The sequence below is a fragment of the Limanda limanda genome, chromosome 8 (genome assembly GCF_963576545.1).
Source record: "Limanda limanda chromosome 8, fLimLim1.1, whole genome shotgun sequence".
NCBI classification, from domain to species: Eukaryota; Metazoa; Chordata; class Actinopteri; order Pleuronectiformes; family Pleuronectidae; genus Limanda; species Limanda limanda.
The window spans coordinates 19,212,613-19,232,650 of NC_083643.1; the positions used below are offsets into that span (position 1 = coordinate 19,212,613).

Here is a 20,038-nt window from a genome sequence, read left to right on the forward strand (position 1 = left end):
GCATGCGCATACACACACACACACACACACACACACACACACACACACACACACACACACACACACACACACACACACACACACACACACACACACACAGACACACACACTCAGCATGGCAAATCATCCCTGATCTCACAAACACAAACAAGCAATTACTCTATTTACCCACTTCATCCACATAATCCAGTTTTATTTCCTGGATTAGAATCCTGACCTCCTCCAATAAGCAAAAATAAATTGTGCGTGGACAAAAACAGGAACATGGTTTTGTTAAACTGGCTTGAAGAGTTCAATCATTACCAGAACAACAACATGGCTTATACAAACTCTGCAGCTTCCTCCAAGTCCAGCCACACAGAGGGGGGAATTCCCCAGAGAGTGCGGGAAAGGGAAGGGTGAAATTGTATCCGCATGGTGATGGTAGGTGAGAGGGCACGACTCACAGAGCAGGAATCTCACCATGCATTCCTCTGGTTTGACGGTAAATGGAATAATTGTGCTCCTGTCAAAGACCAAAGCTCTAGTACAAACACACACACACACACACACACACACACACACACACACACACACACACACACACACACACACACACACACACACACACACACACACACACACACACACACACACACACACACACACACACACACACGCACACACACACACACACACACACACACACACACACACTTCCCCTCCCTGTATCCATTCTTATATGGTGAGTCAGCTGGTTATATACCATGATTCACTGCCTCTCCTCCTCTCATCTCTCCATCCTGACGGTGCCAGAGGAAGTGGCTGTGACGGCTGAGTCACGTCAGCCTTTCACCCTGATCTCACCAGAACCCCCCCCCCACACCTCATCGCTGCACCCACACTTTGACCCTCCTCCTGCAGAGTTGTACGCACCTGCTACTGCTTCAAACTCCCCCCTCTGCCTCATCCCCTTTCACTCTCTCCAGCCGTCCAACATCTCAAACAAATACGTTTCCGTCTGGAGACCCTATGCAGACCCAGAACTCACCTAAGTTTTGTTCTACATAAACCATCAGGCCGGAGAACCCCTCACGATCATCGAGGACGAGCAGGAAACAAGAGAGGCTCACTAGGGGAAGCCTGGGATACCTTCCCTGGCCAGCTAGCCAAGCCCAGATATGTGGAAGATCCCACAGCCATAGCAACGTGAAATCCCTCTCCGGACGTCCACATACCTGTCAAATAGTATTGGACAAGTGCATCTGAACTTCTAGAGACAACAAAGAATCAATACAACAGAATAAACAGGTGCCTCTTGTGTCTACCTAAGAACATTAATAAACCAAAGTATAACCACTAAAACATTCTGTAAATATCACTAAACATGGATTTTTCATCAGTAGCAGGAGTGATACACAATGCCCCTTATGGTAACTCAGCAAAGGGAAACTAGGCACACAAAATAAGATAGTTTCTCTTTTGTTAACAGCCTGGACAGTCCTAGTACAGAGAAGAAAAAACACTGGACACAGTCTGGTTTTGCTGCCAAATTTCCGACTGATCAAGGAAATAAATAATTGAAGACCATTGTTTTTTTGAATGCTAAATTACATCTCCAAAATACATCCAATTGAATATCTTAAGGTGCAAATTTGGTTACAGTATTTTGGTGACTTTATTTTGAAGTTTATAAATTATCAGAGTCTTGCTTGACGGCACTTCAACACTAACCTTTTGTGTCTATTAGCTGTACTTTGTAACTGCTTGTATATCTGCCCTGCCAGCTTGTCCACACATCTACATGTAAGCCTGTTTATTTATCATTAGACTATCTTCACTGAATGGGCCTGCGTTTGTGTTAGCATTTGTTTCCAGCAGGGTGACAATACACCTGTCGGGTCTCTTGTCTGTAAGGGACGACAAAGTGAAGACACAACCCTGCTTGAAGTTGTACACATTAGCCAGTTTCTATAAAACATATATAAAGACTCAACAGCTTCTTAGTTGTGTTGAGTCAGCACAAAGGGTGACTAAGGATTGGAATTGGCAATATATAGATATATAATATCTTTGCAAAAATGTTATTAGCGTTATAGCGAGTGGAAAACTGGGCCTGATTACCCAGGGTTCCATTTGGCGAGGTCCATTAAAAAACCTGAATTGTGTGCGTGAATATGCAGTCGTCCACGACACAGTGTTTGTTTTTGGTTGGGTTGGCTGAAAGTTGTTTTTGCGTTTGTTTATGTAATTGGTTGTGTTGTTTGTTTTTTCATCTTGACTTGTTTTAAATCTGTTTGTTTTGTTTACGTGGACGTGTAAGACTAAGTAGACACGGCCAACCAATGATAGTCTATTTGCCAACAGTTTTTTTTTTTTATCCAACCTCTTCCAATATTTTCTTTAAGATACGTTAACCACTTGCTGCTTATGCGGCAAATGTGAATCGAAAAAGGAATACCTTCAAAAAAATCATGTAAAGTCACTTCAAAAAGCCAATTCATTTGCCTGAATAACAATCTTTACAATTTCAATAGGGCTTACGTCTGTCAGTGCCTGTCAGTGCTCGGGCCCTAATAATAAAGACTGCAGGAGCGAGAGAGAGGTGCGCCGTGTGTAAAGGTGAACGTTCCGCCAATCTCCGCTGCTCAAGTAACGAGCCAGTTTTGAGAATGTAAGAAGTAGAAAGTACAGATATTTGTGCTCAAATGTAGCGAGTAAAAGTAAAAAGTCGTCAGGAAAAGAAATACTCAAGTAAAGTACAGATATGTGAAAAATCTACTTAAGTACAGTAACAAAGTACTTCTACTTCGTTACTTCCCACCACTGCCTCAACGTCCGAGCCAACACCCTGACTGTCTTCCCCAGTCCTCACCAGCTTCTTATTTCAGAGTACATCTCTGCTACCACAGACAGAGATTCTGAAAATATATAAATCCTCACTTCACTCTCTTTCTCTTCGTTCTCTGTCTCTGTTAAAGTCATTCTGAAAGACCAGCCCTCAGACACAGGCCTTATCAAGACGGTTTCAGTTCAGATCTTGGTGTCATGACCCAGCCCGCTGAACTGTTTTACATCAAAGTCTGCACTGAACAAATAGATTCATTAAAATAGTCTGACTTTTGTTCTTCTGTACAAGCAGAAGTTGAAGACTCAGAGTGGAGCTCTATAATATTTCCTAAAGCAGATGCAATGTGATTGCTGGGAGTTTACTTACTTACGTACAGCCACTTTCACTGGTATCTACTGCAGTTTCCTTGCATGCAGCTGCAGCATCAGGCCGTCAGTACCTTTTTCAACAAATCTCTGAATGTATGAAGCAGATCATCATGGGCCAGCCTTCTGCCACCTTTCAACTCTACGGCCTTTACATCTTTCAAGATATCAACCAGCTGTTTTCAAGATATGTTGAAATGTAGGAGCAATAGCAATTTATATTAGGCTTTAAATAATTTTCTTTATATAATGCCCTGTGGTTGTGACCTACAGCAAGAGGAAGCAAAAATAAATCCTTAATATTAATAATATTCTTAATATTCAATAACGTCTTGTGTAAATAATCAAGTCTGCTGATATGTTTCTCATATGTATAGTGTCCAAAAGGTCAGTTACTGTAGGTTTAAAACAAGATTTGTCTTTCAGGCTTAAAAGGCACTGATGCTTGTTTTTCTCTTTGGGTCTGTTTAGGATGAATGGTATTTTTTATTAGATACTATTATAAATAAGCCAGTGTGACATTGTGGATGGAAGCTACAGAACAGCATAAAAACTGATAGATGGATTAAAGAAGAATGTAAGGAGTGTCAAGGAAATCTTTTCCTACTCTCTGCCTTTTATGTTATATAGATTGAAAAAGTAACATAACCAGATACAGATACATGGTTCCTGAAAGTACCTGTGCATTAAAAATGGATTTAGATGTGAACATGACCTGTGCTGTGTGGTATCGTTAAGGTAACGTCCCATCATACGTCAAGCTCTGCCTCTCTTAGGTTCAGGAAGGTAACATGGTGATAGGAGAAAAACACACAACACGCACGCACACACGTAGACACACAAACCACGGGCAGCGTTATGTAACAGTTCTACTCGAGAAGTCTGCAGGTTTAAGACACCTCCTTAGTAACAATCACTATAGCACCACCAAGGAAAGGACAGGGTTGCATAATGACAGACACAGTTTCCTGCAACAGCAGATAGATGCAACAGAACTTAACCCACGCATTGTACATGAAGTACAGGTGATTCTTCTAATGTTTGGATCTGTTTGTTTCTGCAGCCAAAGTTGTGATCGATAAAATGTACTTTTGTGGTATTGTCTTTTCAGCATAAAGAGATGAATAATTTCCCTTCAGAGGAGAAATACGTCCTTGATTTTATAACATGAATCTGATGATCAAGCTGTAATAGCTGACGCATGGCGGAGAAAACAAGCGAGCCAGTTGTCTTGATGTAAGCGTAATGTGAATTATTTTGTGGTATCTGTGAGCCGACTGAGTGGGTGATGAGGTTACAGCGACAGGAGTTTTCTCTGCGGAATGAGAAACCGGGCATGAACACAAACCGCCCACTTCGCTTTTTTTTCCCCCTGTTGTTTTCATTTTGGCCTTCATAATAAACTCTGTACATTCATTCACCCACCTTCCAATTCCAAAGGGCTGTGTCCTTCAGAGACATGTAAATGCTAGTCTATTCTTTCCTTTTCAATTTCTTTTTGCCCACACAATATATGCTCGGAGCGCTCACAGATAGATGTTTATCAGACTGCAAACTGTGAAGACTGGCTTCCCCCCAGATTTGCAAATAGTGAAAAACAAATTAAACAACAAATAGTTTTCTTTCAGGAGCACAACAAAGCAAAGACCTTGTATTTAATTTGCCAACAATCTACCAAATCTAGTTAAAAAGTACATATACATTAGGCATTGAGTCAGGATGTCTCCTGGGTGCCTTCCTGTGTATAGGTGGAGACCCCAGAGTGGACTCAGAACTCGCTGAAGGGACTACATATCCCATAAGGCCTGAGAAAACGCCCAAGGATCTATGAGGAAGAGCTGGAAAACATAGCTTGGGAGGGGGACATGCATGGATGGATGAATGAATTAATTGATGCATGGATGGATGGTGTTTCTTTTTATTATTTGAAGCATACAATTTTAATTGTGTGTTTGAATGTCATTTCCCAAACTTACTTGATTATTGAAATTAATAACTGTGGTGTGATAAATCCAGATGGAGATTATTCGGCTGATTGTTAGTTTACTAATTTCATCTCATCTGCCATTAAATACAATGTTTTTAACAGAATCCCACAACATACAGGTCCTGGATCACTAGCATCCACAGCCAATTCAACAACAGTCTGTGAGATTCACTTTCTCTGTCCATTCACCTGAAGGAACAGAGTCTGACAATAGTTTGGAGGGTCACATGATCCTTTCTGTGACGTGTTCTACAACAACTGAAATGAATAGATACAGCAGTGAGAAGAGAGCAGGTCGCCCCCTACCTGAGCGAAGAAGAAAAGGGAATTTCCCTGAAGTGGCCAGAATGTGGGTATTTTAGTTATAAGTAAATCTGGAATGATTGTTACAGTAAAAACAACCTGTAAACAAAACCCCTGACACATAATCAGCAGTTGACGACTCACACATCCAGCAGGCAACAATGTCTCTGCTGTTTCTGGAAATGACACTGATGACAGCAGTGACTGAGATTGAATCATAATCATAAAGAAGCAGGTTTGAAAATAATAACACTCACTGCTAAAACTCTCCATAGAGCTGAAGGGAACTGCAGTTAAATGATTCAGAGTGATCACCAAAGTCATTAGGGTTCATCCTCTGAGGAACATGAATGACTGCACACAACCCTACGACGATCATTTCTCAGTCACAGTACCAAAGTTAAAAACAACCCTTTCATTATTTCAGCCTATTCAATTGACTTTTTTACTAAACTTGTTTCTTTTAATTCATCTGAATTCATCGCAGAAGGCAACCACCCACATAATATTTTCTCAAGCTGCGAAATACAGAAATGACTTTTTCATCAAACAAAACATTTTCATTAAGCCTTTTTATTATTTTGTGCATTTACCAGACTTTGAGAATGAGAAGTTAAAGGTGAAGATTCCCTGAAATCATCGAGGTGCATTAACTTCAACAAGCAACGAGTCTGTGTTATATCACACCTCTGCTCCTCTAACAGTTCTCTCATGCATCTGCAGTCTGATTACTAGCTTCAAGGCACACATACATATTCAGCATATACTGCTTCTCATACAAATATCTTGTGTTCACACTCAAAATGAAAACCATGTGCAGCAAACTTTACACTAATGCTTCTTTGTTATGTTTTGACTTGTTAACACAGACAAGCACTGAGAAATATCCTACTGTCGTGTTGAGGGGTTGGCATAAAAGGTTTAAGGATGATTCCAAGAACCAACAAGGTCACAGACATGAAGTGTAAAATGGAACTCTATGTGTTTGTGACACCAGTACCTGACCAGAAAAATCACTTTGACATTTGGCATGTGGCATTTTTTCTATTTCCATTTAAATTGTATTCTCTGTAACCCATCTGTTTGTAGATTTCTGTCCTTCATCGTTTGTTCACTGCAGCAGTAAATATTACAGACGTCTTCATCGCTTGGTTAATGTTAACCTCCAGTGCTCAACTTAATCTGTTGATGGAGAGAAAACAAGTTAAAAGCAATCATAAAAGAGAAATTAATGAAAAAGTCCAATGTGACAGTAAGTGCAGATTCATACTTTCTTGGTGTTGTCCACACACTGCATGTAGGCTGAGGCTATGCTCGAGCAAGACAGAGTTTTCCCTGTGTTTTCCTTGTAGCATTTTAGAATCTGACTCTGCAGGTCTCCACACACCGGCTGCCTGTCGAAACGCCTGAGAGAGCACAGAGGCCGAGACGTGCAAATGTCAAACATCACGCTGGTTCTGTGGTTAATGTCACCAAACAGACAAACTAGACTATTGTCTCATGTGTAATGTTTAACTTGTTGCACAGGTCACTGCACTCTGTAAGCTCACCAAGCACAACATTCATCCCAAAGTCAATTGTAGACACAGTTTTAACATCAGTGACTCACGCAAACCGCTGGTGTGTCTCCTCTTTGCCCTTCTGGAAGCTCTCTGCCGTCACTTTATAAAACTCAGTGCACTGTCACAGACGTAAACACAACACACATCACCTTCCAGATCAAATACGAAACAGAAAATCTGAAAAGACCCTCATATAATTATTTTATTCCCTATTTATTTATTTATTCATTTGTTTAAACTTTGTATAAGTAATTGCACAGTGTGAGGAGGTAAATCTTAAAAATTGCTCTTATTTTTTTTCTAATAAAATCATTGAATAAGAAAGGATCTGTCAAGGCAATAGAGAGGTGTCTTTGCTGTGTCACAAGTAGAATAAAGTCAGACAGAGAGTTAAAACTAAAATATACACAGAGATAAAGTAAGAAACAACTTAAACATTTTGAAAGTAGTAGGTCAATCACAGCTCTGTAACATTTTCATTTACTTAAAGTCACATATTTAGCTATTGACACTTTATTATCCTTTGCTAAAACAAGGTTATAATCTAACTGTAGGTTAACATTAATCTAGGCCACAGCGCCACTTAGTGGTAAAAACTGATCCATGCAGCTTAAAATAAATGAAGAGTATCAAAAATGTGAATTTACCTTCGTTTCAAGTTTTGCGATGTGTTCCTGGTAGACAGCGTCTCGTTTCTGCAGCTGTTTCTCCTTCTCATCCAGCTGATGAGCCTGTGTCCATAAACAATTTAATAACATCAAGAATACTTCGAAAACCAGGATATACACTCAAACTCTACATTTCACAATTTTCCTATTAGAATAGTTTAAAGGGGGAAATTAAAATACTTGGTGTCACTGCAAGTACTAAACATATTTTAATAGTGACATTTTTTTACATGAAAGCTAATTAATTGCTCAGATTCCACCAAACATACATAATTTCCACTTATTGCTGCTGTTGCTCAGCAAAGCTACATAGTGTTGCTTTAATACCAACAGCGTTTTTTTTATATGTGCCACCTCTCTTTTCTGCTTAATGTTGTTTTGTCTCGTCTGAATCCTTTAACGCTGCCACCGTGGACAAGTCTCCATGGAAACAGAGCTTGGAGGAGTTAGTTTAGTTAGAGAGGCATGAAAGTGAAAGATTAAAACATGCATTCTCTCCCGTCTTACCTTCACCTCCATCCTCTGAAAGCAGAAAACAGGGCAAGAAAGAGGAACAGTAAGAGGGGTCGCATTTACAAGAGATCCTCACACTCACAGTACTGTGCACAAGTTTAAGGACCTTTAGATATTTATAGGATACTGAAACAGACAACACCCACAGAGATCATGTTCTCTAAAGACCTACTGGAGCTGTTGGTTGTGTTTGCTGCAGTTTGTATGAGGCTGATTGATAAATAAAACCCTTTTCATGTTAATGCATTCAAGTATTGATTTCATGGACTAAACCTTTTGCACAGTACTGCACATAAATGACATGCATGTGTTTTTTCTGCTTACATAAAGCTGAATCATGAGCCTCTGGTCCTCCGACTTCATTCGCTCCCTCATGATGGCTTCCGTCAGTTTCTCCGACTGCGCCAACTTCTCCGCCCCCAGTGTCTTCTTCACCTGCTCCTCCACCTGAGCCTGAGCTGCAGCCGTGGCCTCCACCTGAGCCAGAGCCCTCATCTCCACCAGTCTGCACACATCACATGTCAGAACAGTTTCTACTTGTGACCCCAATGCCTCTTTAATACAGTTTATATAAAATGAGTTGAAGCTGTTAGTCCATCAATGGACTAGCTGATCAGAAATGAATATGCAGTAATTTTGACAGTCGATTATTTTTATTTTATGTATTTGAACTAGAATGACATAAAATATTTGCTGGTTCAAGCTTCTCAAAAGTGACGAATTTCTGTCATATTTATTTTGTCTTGTGAAATGAAAATATCGACGTTTTCGAATGTATGTATGTTGGACAACATTTGAAGACGTCAAATTGGCCTCAGGAAATTTAAATAAGCAATTTTTTACTCTTTACTTACTATTTGATTACAATTAATAATTAAGATATTTATTCAAGGATTAACTGTTAGTGACAAGTTTGACACTAAATGGCTAAATGTTAATTCATTTGCTTATTTCAATGTCAAGAATGAACTATGAACCTCAACGTTTAAAGGAAATATAGATGAGAAGTACCAGAAGTCTGATGAACATCATGTGATAATATGATCGAAAGTTACTCAGCAGATCTTATGATGAGGTTGCTTTTCTCAAAAACATTTTGAGGACTTAACTTTGAATTTGTTCTACATGACTATGTATTTATTTTACCATGTTTACAGAGGAGTTTGGTCACAAAAATTGTGTGTATCTTGAATTTACTTCTACTTTATTTCACCTTGTCAGACACACACTACCCCACTGCCCATCCCCTCGTCCTTACTGTAGCAGCAGCTCCTGTCTCTTTTGGTTGATCTCTTCCTCCAGACTTCTGTGCATCTCCTCATGGATCTTCCGCCTCAGTTCTCCCTCCACCACTGCAGGAGAAACAGGCAATGCTGTTTGTCACACGAAGAAGAAGAAATTCAGGAATTTAGTTTTGAATTCTTATTCAGCAGGAAGATCATTTTTCATATTTCAAAATTCTGACCAAACCTCCATAGTTTGCTATAACTTAATATTAAAAACGTTTGTTTCTTTAATGAGTCGGTCAAGCAAAACACACATCACATAAGATACACTGTCATAGTAAATATCGAATAATTTTATTACTGATTTTGAAGGAATGCGTGTGAACATGTTTTTTTAATATTTATAGGGATTTTGCCTTTATTGACTAGACAGAAAGACACCTCTACGGGCACATGAATACGTCATACGTTGATATCAAACTTACCTTTTGCAGGTGGAGGCACTGAGATGATTTCATCCTCAACAACAGGGGGCAGAGACAGGATGGGGGCGGACTCTTCAGGAGCTGGTGCTGCATCACATGGAGGTGGCTCAGACAGAGTTGGCATTAGAAGCTCCACGAGGGGGTCACTGACCGGAGGTGCATCAGCAGGCACCACGGCCAGCTCCAAACAGTGACAAGGCGGGCAGGGCTCTTCGAAGGTGAGCTCTGGAGCAAGAGGGGGGGCTGCTGCTGGCCCTGGAGGAGGTGGAAGCAGCTCACATGGAGGTGGAGAATCAGCAACTGGAGCCACAGCAGGAGGAGAGGGAGTCGGTAAATCTACAGCTGGAGCCATAACTGGAGTCACTTCGACAGCTGGAGGAGGCAAATCAACAGCTGGAGCCACAACTGGAATCTCTACCTCAGCTGGAGCCACAACTGGAGTCACTTCTACAGCTGGAGGAGGCAAATCAACAGCTGGAGCCACAACTGGAGTCACTTCGACAGCTGGAGGAGGCAAATCAACAGCTGGAGCCACAACTGGACTCTCTACCTCAGCTGGAGGAGGCAAATCAACAGCTGGAGCTACAACTGGAGTCACAACTTCAACTGGAGGAAGCAAATCAACAGCTGGAGCTACAACTGGAGTCACAACTTCAACTGGAGGAAGCAAATCAACAACTGGAGATACAACTGGAGTCACTACTTCAACTTGAGGAGGTAAATCAACAGCTGGAGCTACAACTGGAGTCACTTCTACAGCTGGAGGAGGTAAATCAACAGCTGGAGCTAAAACTGGAGTCACTACCTCAGCTGGAAGAAGCAAATCAACAGCTGGAGCTAAAACTGGAGTCACTTCTACTGCTGGAGGAAGCAAATCAACAGCTGGAGCTACAACTGGAGTCACTTCTACAGCTGGAGGAAGCAAATCAACAGCTGGAGCTAAAACTGGAGTCACTACCTCAGCTGGAGGAAGCAAATCAACAGCTGGGGCTAAAACTGGAGTCACTACCTCAGCTGGAAGAGGCAAATCAACAGCTGGAGCTACAACTGGAGTCACTACCTCAGCTGGAGGAAGCAAATCAACAGCTGGAGCTACAACTGGAGTCACTACCTCAGCTGGAGGAGGCAAATCAACAGCTGGAGCTACAACTGGAGTCACTTCTACAGCTGGAGGAGATGGAACCAGTTCACATGGAGGTGGAGAATAAACCACAGCTGGAGTCACTTCTTCCGCTGGAGGAGGCAGGACAACAGGCTCCAGCTGAAGATGTAGTTCAACAGTGGGTGGAGGTTGAACTGTCTCAACAGGTAGGGTTGAAGGTACGTCAGTTTCAAGAGGTTCGACAGCAGGAGCAGCAGCAGCATGTTCAGCAGGTAGATGAGCTGGTTTCACAGTTTCGAAGAGAAGAGATGAAGCTGAAGGTCCAGGTGGAGTTGCAGCTGCTGGGGGTGAATCCACAGGCGGAGGAAGGACAAAGGGTTCAACGACTTGTTCTACAATAGTTGGTGTAGAAGATGGAGTTTCTGGTGCTATGACGAGGGGTTCAGGAGGAGGTAGAACGACTGGCCCCGCTGCAGGAGGATCCAGAGGAGAAGGAGGTGCAGGCTCCACATCTGTTGTCACTGGTGGAGAAAGTGAGGATCGAGGAGGAGGCGGGGATAAGACTTCAGATTCCAGAGAAGTCGTAGGAAGGGAGTGAAACTTTACAGGAGGAGGAGGCACTAGTTTAACAGGCGGAGGAGGAGAAGCAGATTCCAGTGATGGGGCTTCCAGAGGAGGAAGAGGTGGTGGAGGTGAGATGAACACAGCAGGAAGAGGAGGGGTCAGGAGTGGCAGCATGTCATCAACAGAGGGGGCGGAGGCCGGAGCGAATGCTGGTGATTCAGGTGAGTGTTGAGGAGCAACTCCATTCTGTGGGAGGTGAGGGCTGACCACTGAAGGCTGTTTCATCCGGTTGATGACTCGGTCCGACAGCTGGAGAAAGAAACACAAATGTAATTCCTGCAGCTCTACAAAGTACAATACCTGTTTCAAAATGTGCAATGTTTCAATTGCCCCCTAGTGGCTGGCTGCAGTATAAGTCACAAATCCTACATCCAACACAGGAGATGGACCACAATAAAAAGTCAGAGTATATACAGAATATGTCAAATAAACGTATCTCTAAGTAAATTTCTTTAATTTTAGGTTCTTACCACACTGAAGTGTATAAAAATGGGGTCAAATGTCGTGACTGACAGCTGAGACTGACTCCTGATTGGTTGAGAGCATATATGGGCGGTGTCTTGATATCAAGGCTCCATCCCAAATTGCAAAGGTTAGAATTTACTCAAACTTTTTCAATAAGATATTTTACTTTGATGCCAATATCTCTATACTTGTAGTTTTGCAGAATTATTAAATGCATGAATTTGACATGTAATGGAGTAGACAATTTGGAGTAGATAAAAGATCTGGTTAATTAATTCTACCACTGTTGCTGTCGTGATGTGTGACACAAATAAACTAACATTGCACAAGTCAAGACACGATGGAAACCACAGAGAGGTAAAATAGAAAACTATTATTACGAATGAATGATGTCTGTATTCTGTTTTGTTCTGTTATACAATTAGAAAAGCACAAGCTCATATTTCTTCTAGTTACAAGTTGACACAGCACAATGTCACTGACAGAGGTCAATATAAGTTACAGAACTTTTACCATAATAACTATATGAAACAGACACTTTTAAAGCACATTTCAATATGCTCATTTTGTCTTGTGTAAGAATTTAGGAAAAAAATAAACTGCAGCATGTATGAAATAATAATATAATATTTTAATGTCATCTTTTAAAGCAGAATGGTTTATTTTCTGTCAGAGGCCTATGGTTGTTTCTCGTTTTTTTAATTATGTTCCAGCAATTACTCATTTAAATATTTAAAAAGGTAAAGACATTTAAATTCAAATATAGAGAGGATGTAGAAAATATACATAAGATCCAGTGGGGAAATAAAAACAATTATTCACCAGCTATTATTAGGAATATTAAGATTATTAAGCAGTTAAATTGAGAAAATGTTGCCTCATCCACGAAGATTACTGTTAAATAAAGCAGATATTAATTGTGAATGTTTCATTGTTTGATTTAGATTAATGAAAAGCAGCTTTTGATCTCGATTAGAAACTATTCAGTCTAAAGATCACCAGTCAGTGTTGATGCAGCTGTGGGTGCAGTGTGTGCATGACCCTTTGGAATAAAGTCTCAGTTTAAATTCCAAATGCGAAGTTTTCCTGGAGCTTCCACTCACCCGGATGCCCTTCACAAAAGCTACTCCGCTTGCCTCACCCTCTTCACGAGGGAGCTGACTATGGCTGTTCCCCCCCATCCACACACCACCTCTGCACCAGTCTCTCAACCAGGAGCGTTACTGTAAATATACTTAATCCGCCAAACAACGTGGATCACACAGGTCTGCTGCACACCGACGTCTGCCCTTCCCACCGCCGTCTCACAACTATAGCTGCTCCTATTGGCTGCAGCTGAACAACAGCTCCTGGGATTGGCCGCCTGGGTCTCACAGCCAACGCCATGCTAGGGAACATCGTGTCCCTAACTAAGACATTATTATATCTGTAAACAAACACACCCCTTTGTGGGAGATGCAGGTACATCCGTTGAATAATGATCATTCGTAGCCATGTTGTCGTTTTATTTTCAGTGGTTGGTAAATGAGCAGGTTTATCCACATGTCAGTTAATAATACTGATCAATTACACCTGAGACAATATGACAAGAACACATGAAAACTTAATAATAATACAGCATCTACATGAACTCCACTGATGTACCAGTCCTGATTTACAGCAACACATCAAGTCTGCAGTATGATCCTCCTGATCCATGAGGTCAATCAACTGTCACGTCTATCAAATAAATACTCAAACGCAAGATCAAATGTTGTATCACAATTTGGCATCTATGCATTCTAAGAAAGTACTATTGCTACTGTCAGGTGATATTCTGTGTATTGAATTGACCATCATACAAATAAATTATGTAAAAAAACAAAACCAACAAGGTATTGATCCTATAAACGTATTTTTCTGAGCCATAGGAGCTACACTGTTGTCAAGAAACTATTAAAAAACATCAATGAGCGACACTGTTGATGAAATTACAATGAAAATAGCCTCTGTGGTATATTTTGAGTCAGTCTCTCATACACCAACATCATATCACCAAGCGATGTTAAAATGTATATAACCTTCAAAAAATATGATAATGTAAACTGTTTTCAAACAAACATTAATTAATTTAAGTTTTGCTTAAAACAGTGAAGAAGGTTCTTCACAATCTCCTGGAGCAAAAAGTGACAAGTGAAAAAGTTTGTATATTTTGGTTTGAAGAGAGATCGTCATTAATTTCAAGTGTTTTAATTCTCTGTTTTTGGTCTCCACCAACCCCCGAGGGAAATATCAGCTTGTTTAGCTGCTGAACTCTCCACTATGATCACCAGCGAGTCACTAACTGCGTCAGCTGCATGAGGCTGAGTAGGTGATGGAAAGTCATTTGAGTTTTTGGGGTTGCAAACAGCTGCCTGCTGCGGCCGATAACACTGCTGATGGGAGCAGATAGATAGCAAATAGTTGCGTTATGAGCAGTAAAAACTAAAAACAATGAGCTAAATGACACTAAAATGCACACTCCATAGTTGCATCACTCTGAGTGACCTCTTTCAGCAGCAGGTCATGTGATAAATTAAAATATTGATTGTGTGATCAATTAGAAATATTGACATGTTACAGCTGCTTTAAAAAGGTCTTTGGGCCGAGCGACACAGACACGGCAGAGAAGTGAGAGTTTTGAGTGGGGAACTAATACATTGTAGGTTTGTCTTTTCATGTAGTTTTAATAACCAATATACAGAATATCCCCATCCATTATCCCGCTGTAAGTTTTTGTGCGTGTGAGCTTTACTATAACCAAAAAGGAATTGACATAGCTTTATAAAAACTGCTGCCGGGTCGCTGACCCAGAACAATCTGAGAGTCCAACACAGTGGCTGTATTTCAAGTAGTTTCATCTTCACTCCGCCTTCTTCTCCTTGACGCTTGGTCCACGCAGCGCCGACCGCATGCTGCTCCACACCTCCGTGTACAGCAGCGTGCCCAGGAAGACCACGCCGGTGCCCACCCAGTGCCAGGTGGTGAAGGGGTTTTGGAAGTACATGATAGAGAAGATGAGGCTGAGGAACTTCCTCAGTGTTACCACCAGAGTGACGGTCAGCGAAGCGCACTCGGTGGTCAGGACGAAAACCCCACGGATGCACACGTACCTGGAGACGCTGGTTAAGGTTTGCAACAAGACTATCATCAGAATTTTTGAGTTGGTGTCACATTTACATGATGGTTTTTGTGTGTTTAGAGTGTATGGACACATCTATGAAGAGTAAATCTACATGTAAATGTTGTGCAATCTTCAATCTCAACTACTGTCACAAATAAATTGTGTTGTTATCCACAATAGAGCTGTGGTTCTCGAGCTATTTTGGCTTGTGACATGGTATCGTGTGAGATTGTCTATTTTCAGTGGTGAAAACAAAATTATCTGCTTTCAGTACTTTAAAAAAGCAAATTGTAGTATTTCTCTAGTTTTGAGCATGTTTTTTTTTTTCATTCAACACAATATATACAGTATGTTTAATGTTTTCACATGTTGTTGATTTGTTTATTTGTTTGTCAGGAGGATAAATCACTAACAACTGAATGGATTTCCATGAAACTTAGTGGAGGGATGGAACATGAGTCAAAAAAGATGATAATATTATCACTTACCTTGTAAAATGATAACCTAAATATCAGATTTGTTTTTCACCTTGACCCCCTAACACTCAGTTGTACTTAATGACGGACATGTGGACAGATTAACAAGTAACATGAGCTTTTTTTTTGTCAGGATACTGTGTGATGACGTTGATCAGCAGGTAGAGCCACATTATTGGCACAGACACTCCGACCACAGGAACCACTGCAGGAGCTGCAGAGAGGAGATGTTTATTTACATCAGTGTGAGATGAGAAAAAGTCACAAACAAAAACGTTTCCGCCCCGACTCACCGCTCTGACTGAAGTGGATGCAGTGTTGGTAGATGTCTGTGGAGAGGAGGAGGAAGCCCGGCAGAGGGAGGAAGTGCTGAAAGAGACAAGAAAAATGGACATTTACATGAATCAACCTGCATCAGAATAATACCAGTTATTCACTCAGTGGAAGACAGAGGCTCAAAAGTAGCTTGAAGTTTCCCTGCTGGCATTTCAATGTGTTGTGCACGTCCTGCGTGTCCGAGCAAGATGAAACTCACATTATAGAAAAGAGCCTCTTTGGAATGTTTCCCATACTGCTTGTACAGCGTCTCCTGGAAAATACCCATCCTCGCAGACATCAGGAGAGCAAAGGTCAACATGGCGATACCTAGAATAGAAATCCTTCCATTAGCAACACCGCTTATTCTTTCAGGGTCATGGGAGAGAGTCCATATTGCCTATGGGTGATTTTGGAGTCGCTAATCAGTCCAACCTGCTTGAGTTTGGACTTAGAGAGGAAGCTGGAGTACCCACAGAAGATCCAGGTACGTGGAGAAAAAGCTGACTCGTAAAGAAAACCCCTGACTCAAACAGGGACTCAGACCCTTCTAGTTGTGAGGTGAGAGCAGCAACCCCTGAACCACCATGCCGCCAAAGAACAGAAATGAAAAAGAAAAACTTTGGTTTTCCTTCTTGGGAAATGGTTTGACATGTGTATGTGTGTGTGGTCTGAGTATTCCTCTTGTTGTGGGGACCTCAATCTCTTTACACAGTCACATTATGGAGACAGGGACAAAAATGAAGCCCCCAAATTGTAAATCATAAGTCTTGAGGAAATCAATGTAAATCAATGTTATGTCCTCTGATGCCATAGAGACACGACTGTGGGTGTAGTGCAGTTGAGATCAAAAAGAGCTGAAAGCAAATGTTTGGATGAGTCGACCAACAATCAATAATAACTAGCATTAATTCTGATTAATCATTTATCAATTAATACATTTTCCACAGGTTCCAGCTTCCTGGTCATGCAGATGAGTGGATTTTTCTCTTTATGATTTTAACCATTTCTGGCAATTTATCAACTGAAAAATCCCCACAAAAATGTAAACTCATACTTCAGTAGCTAAATAGATGAAAATCATCATCATAATCCCTAAACCCAATAAAATCCCATTTTTTGAGCCAGAACTGACCTATGAGCCAGCGCACCAAGGTGTAAAATCCCTGATCTCCTGATCCCTCAGCTTCCACATTCTGCAGGAGAAAAAACAAAAAGTCACAAAAAGTAATAGTAAAAGTTGCAGGTCAAGACTGGCCTGTTCAGAGAGAAAACTTTATATTGTGTACAAGCCTTATATTGCATAATAACCGGGGACTGCAGAGGACTCACCACTTGTTTAGCAGACATGATGGTGCAGATGAATATTCCAGCCGAAATTAAAACTATAGACAGATATTTACTGGCCGAGTACCTGCAGAGAGACAAGGTGGGACACAAATCACTGCAACACATCTACATGGGGGGTGCATGGCAAGGGTGCAGGCGAGCGTCAGAGGAGACATTGATACCTTTTCTTCAGGATGATTATCCCCAGGATCATGTTGGCGATGAGGGATCCCTGCGGAGAAACAAGCAGCAGGTCAGACCGGGGTGGAGTTGATGGGTGGGGTTTGTGTGAGAGGCGAAGGTGAAAGGAAGGAGCTCATACCGATCTGAAGATCATGTGCAGTGGCATGGCGATGTTGAAGTTGAGAGCATAGTTGTTGATCACGCTGACGGTGAAGAACATTGTCACCATGATCACATAGTTCCTGGAAAACACAGGAATAAGAGGTTTGTGTTAATGTCTGTTCATCTTTTCTGCAACGGGAAATTTAAAAGAGACACCTGTTGAACCCTTTTCCTCTAGTATGTTATGTTATTATTTGTGTATGTAAAAGTGATGCGAACATGAAGAAGAAGCTGCTTCATTTGTAGAGAACTTTAGAATGCATTGTGTGCACTGCCTTTTTAACACAGCATGGTTTTAATACACATCGCTGCTGATTGGGTCACACCTCTGACACCTGACCCCTCTGGAAAAGGTTGACCAATCACCTGATAGGGATGGTGGGTTTCTTCCTCCCGAAGTTGGAATGGAAGATGAAGCCTTCCAACGCGATGAACAGAAACTGAGCGAAGGTGACGATGTTGCCGCATCCCGGAAACTGTCTGAAGAAAGAGAAGAAGAAAACAAACAACAGATTCAAACTTGTAATAGGTTGTTTATTTACTGTCGGTTCTCCTGTTGTAATAGGATTACTGAGGTGTTTTACAATCATGTAAATCAATACACTCGCTGTTGCTTTACTAAATTAGAGTAATAACCCTAATGAATGAAAACACAACTATCTACCACTCCAGAGCAAACTCTGAACCACATTGAGATTGTCCATGTTGATAGGACTGAAATCTAGGTTTGAATCAACATTTCAAGGAAGAGATGTGGTTGGGAACTTTTGATATAGATAAAGCGCAACATTTTCAGATTGGTAACAGTTAAAACTTATTTGATTGGAAATGTCTCTGAGCTTTGGTCTGTAGAACTGACTGAAGACACTAGTTGGGCTTCAGGAGACTGTGATCAGGATGTGTGAGACATAATAATCTCATATTATATGGAGCAAACAAGCTTCCTTGAAAACAGTAGCAAACAGTACCAAAAAAATACCAATGTTTCATACAGAAGAGGCATCTTATATCTTGATATAATTTTTGTTCATTTTGTCCAGGTTTATTTTACATACTAATACCAAGCCTATGTGGAGCTATCAATAAAACTTTGTTGTTAAATTCCCAAATGACCTGAGGTCTCTCCTCTCATTTAAAACCAGTAGATCCAGTAACTACTTCACTTTAACATCCATCACGTAAGAACCAATATTGGCAGAACTGGATTAATTTACTATGCACCTGCTAAATGGAATGATTTACACACTTCCCTCAAACTAGGTGTTCCCTTTGGAGATTTTAAATCTTTACTATGTGATGTTTTTATGAATCTTGCGGCTTTTTGTATTCATTTATTGATACTGTGTTGTTTTGTTGTTGCTGGTGATTAAGTGTTTGTTGCTAATTGTGAATGTTTCTCAGGCCTCTCTTGGAAAAGAGATCCTGATCTCAAGGTGACTGCCTCTAACTCAATAAACAGTTTGACCTATTTAGAGTCATCAGGGAAACTTTCTCACACAAATGACTCGTGGTAAAAATACATCTGATGCAAACACGGATGATTATTTATACTCTTTAAACATCAACACCGGTTACACAAGCTCAGAAGCATGACGAGGCTGCTCTTTGCCTCATGCATATGATAACACTTCGCAGGATCCTCAGCGGGCCGGAGGCTGCAGGCTGAAGTGCAGACGAACACAGGTGAGAACGACATGACGTCGGTGGAGTTATTAGAAGTTTGTCACGGACCTGACGAGCAGCTCCAGAGACACCACGTTGCTGCAGCATCCGACAAACACCAGGACGATGGCCAACGCGGTCGCCATGGTGACCCGCCGCGGAGAGAAGACGCGACCCTTTATGAAGCGCTGGGCGATCGGTGCATGTCTGCAGACGAGCTGCGGCGTGAGACGTTTCCTGCTTCCTCAACAACTCCACTTCCGAATGCGAGATGGTGCTCTAACTTACCGCGGGCGCTCATGGGAGTTGTAGTTCGTCTGTGATATCAATGTAAAAGGAGTCCGTACTGTCCTGCTCGTCTATTGCCTGGATACTGAATAGAAGGCAGAGGTCAGCAGGAGTAAACATCAGTGGGAAATAAAAAGGAAGGAGAATAAATTAATGAATGAAGTTGTGAGCCGCGCAGTCAGTGCGCAGCTGCGTGCGTGACGTGCTGCGTCATCGGTAGAGAGGTTTTCAAGACGAAGAGGTCTCACTCTACAGAGGACGATACATATATTAAGTATAAATAAATAAATAAATGTGAAAATAAATAAAGATGGAAATATATTTAAGACATTTATTCATACATTTCTGTAT

The 20,038-nt window shown here is 41.2% G+C and overlaps 2 protein-coding genes across 2 annotated transcripts; both read right to left on the minus strand.

Moving 5' to 3' along the window:
- Positions 1-6,042: 6,042 nt before the first annotated feature.
- LOC133008766 (uncharacterized) lies at positions 6,043-13,408 on the minus strand. Its single transcript, XM_061076043.1, has 8 exons — positions 13,234-13,408; positions 9,940-11,914; positions 9,487-9,601; positions 8,553-8,733; positions 7,695-7,778; positions 7,095-7,165; positions 6,756-6,891; positions 6,043-6,667 (listed from the first exon to the last, which is right to left on the minus strand). The coding sequence occupies exons 1-8, from the start codon at positions 13,309-13,311 to the stop codon at positions 6,644-6,646; spliced, it is 2,664 nt and encodes an 887-aa protein (XP_060932026.1). The 5' UTR covers positions 13,312-13,408; the 3' UTR covers positions 6,043-6,643.
- Positions 13,409-14,307: 899 nt separating this feature from the next.
- slc35b4 (solute carrier family 35 member B4) lies at positions 14,308-19,782 on the minus strand. The gene is made up of 10 exons (XM_061076044.1): positions 19,469-19,782; positions 18,104-18,217; positions 17,715-17,817; positions 17,575-17,624; positions 17,396-17,477; positions 17,199-17,259; positions 16,284-16,393; positions 16,042-16,117; positions 15,887-15,962; positions 14,308-15,261 (listed from the first exon to the last, which is right to left on the minus strand). The coding sequence occupies exons 1-10, from the start codon at positions 19,543-19,545 to the stop codon at positions 15,012-15,014; spliced, it is 999 nt and encodes a 332-aa protein (XP_060932027.1). The 5' UTR covers positions 19,546-19,782; the 3' UTR covers positions 14,308-15,011.
- Positions 19,783-20,038: the final 256 nt, after the last annotated feature.

Bases quoted from the DNA above. Each gene is read 5' to 3' on its own strand.
- slc35b4 (XM_061076044.1), bottom strand. From the start codon at position 19,545: ATGGCGACCGCGTTGGCCATCGTCCTGGTGTTTGTCGGATGCTGCAGC. The intron at 17,818-18,103 runs GTGATTGGTCAA...TGTGTTTTCCAG, and splicing joins AAACCCACCATCCCTATCAG to GAACTATGTGATCATGGTGA. The intron at 17,478-17,574 runs GTATCAATGTCT...GTCTCTCTGCAG, and splicing joins ATAATCATCCTGAAGAAAAG to GTACTCGGCCAGTAAATATC.
- LOC133008766 (XM_061076043.1), bottom strand. From the start codon at position 13,311: ATGGGGGGGAACAGCCATAGTCAGCTCCCTCGTGAAGAGGGTGAGGCA. The intron at 9,602-9,939 runs GTAAGTTTGATA...TGTGACAAACAG, and splicing joins AGTGCCTCCACCTGCAAAAG to CATTGCCTGTTTCTCCTGCA. The intron at 8,734-9,486 runs GTAAGGACGAGG...TGATGTGTGCAG, and splicing joins AGACAGGAGCTGCTGCTACA to ACTGGTGGAGATGAGGGCTC.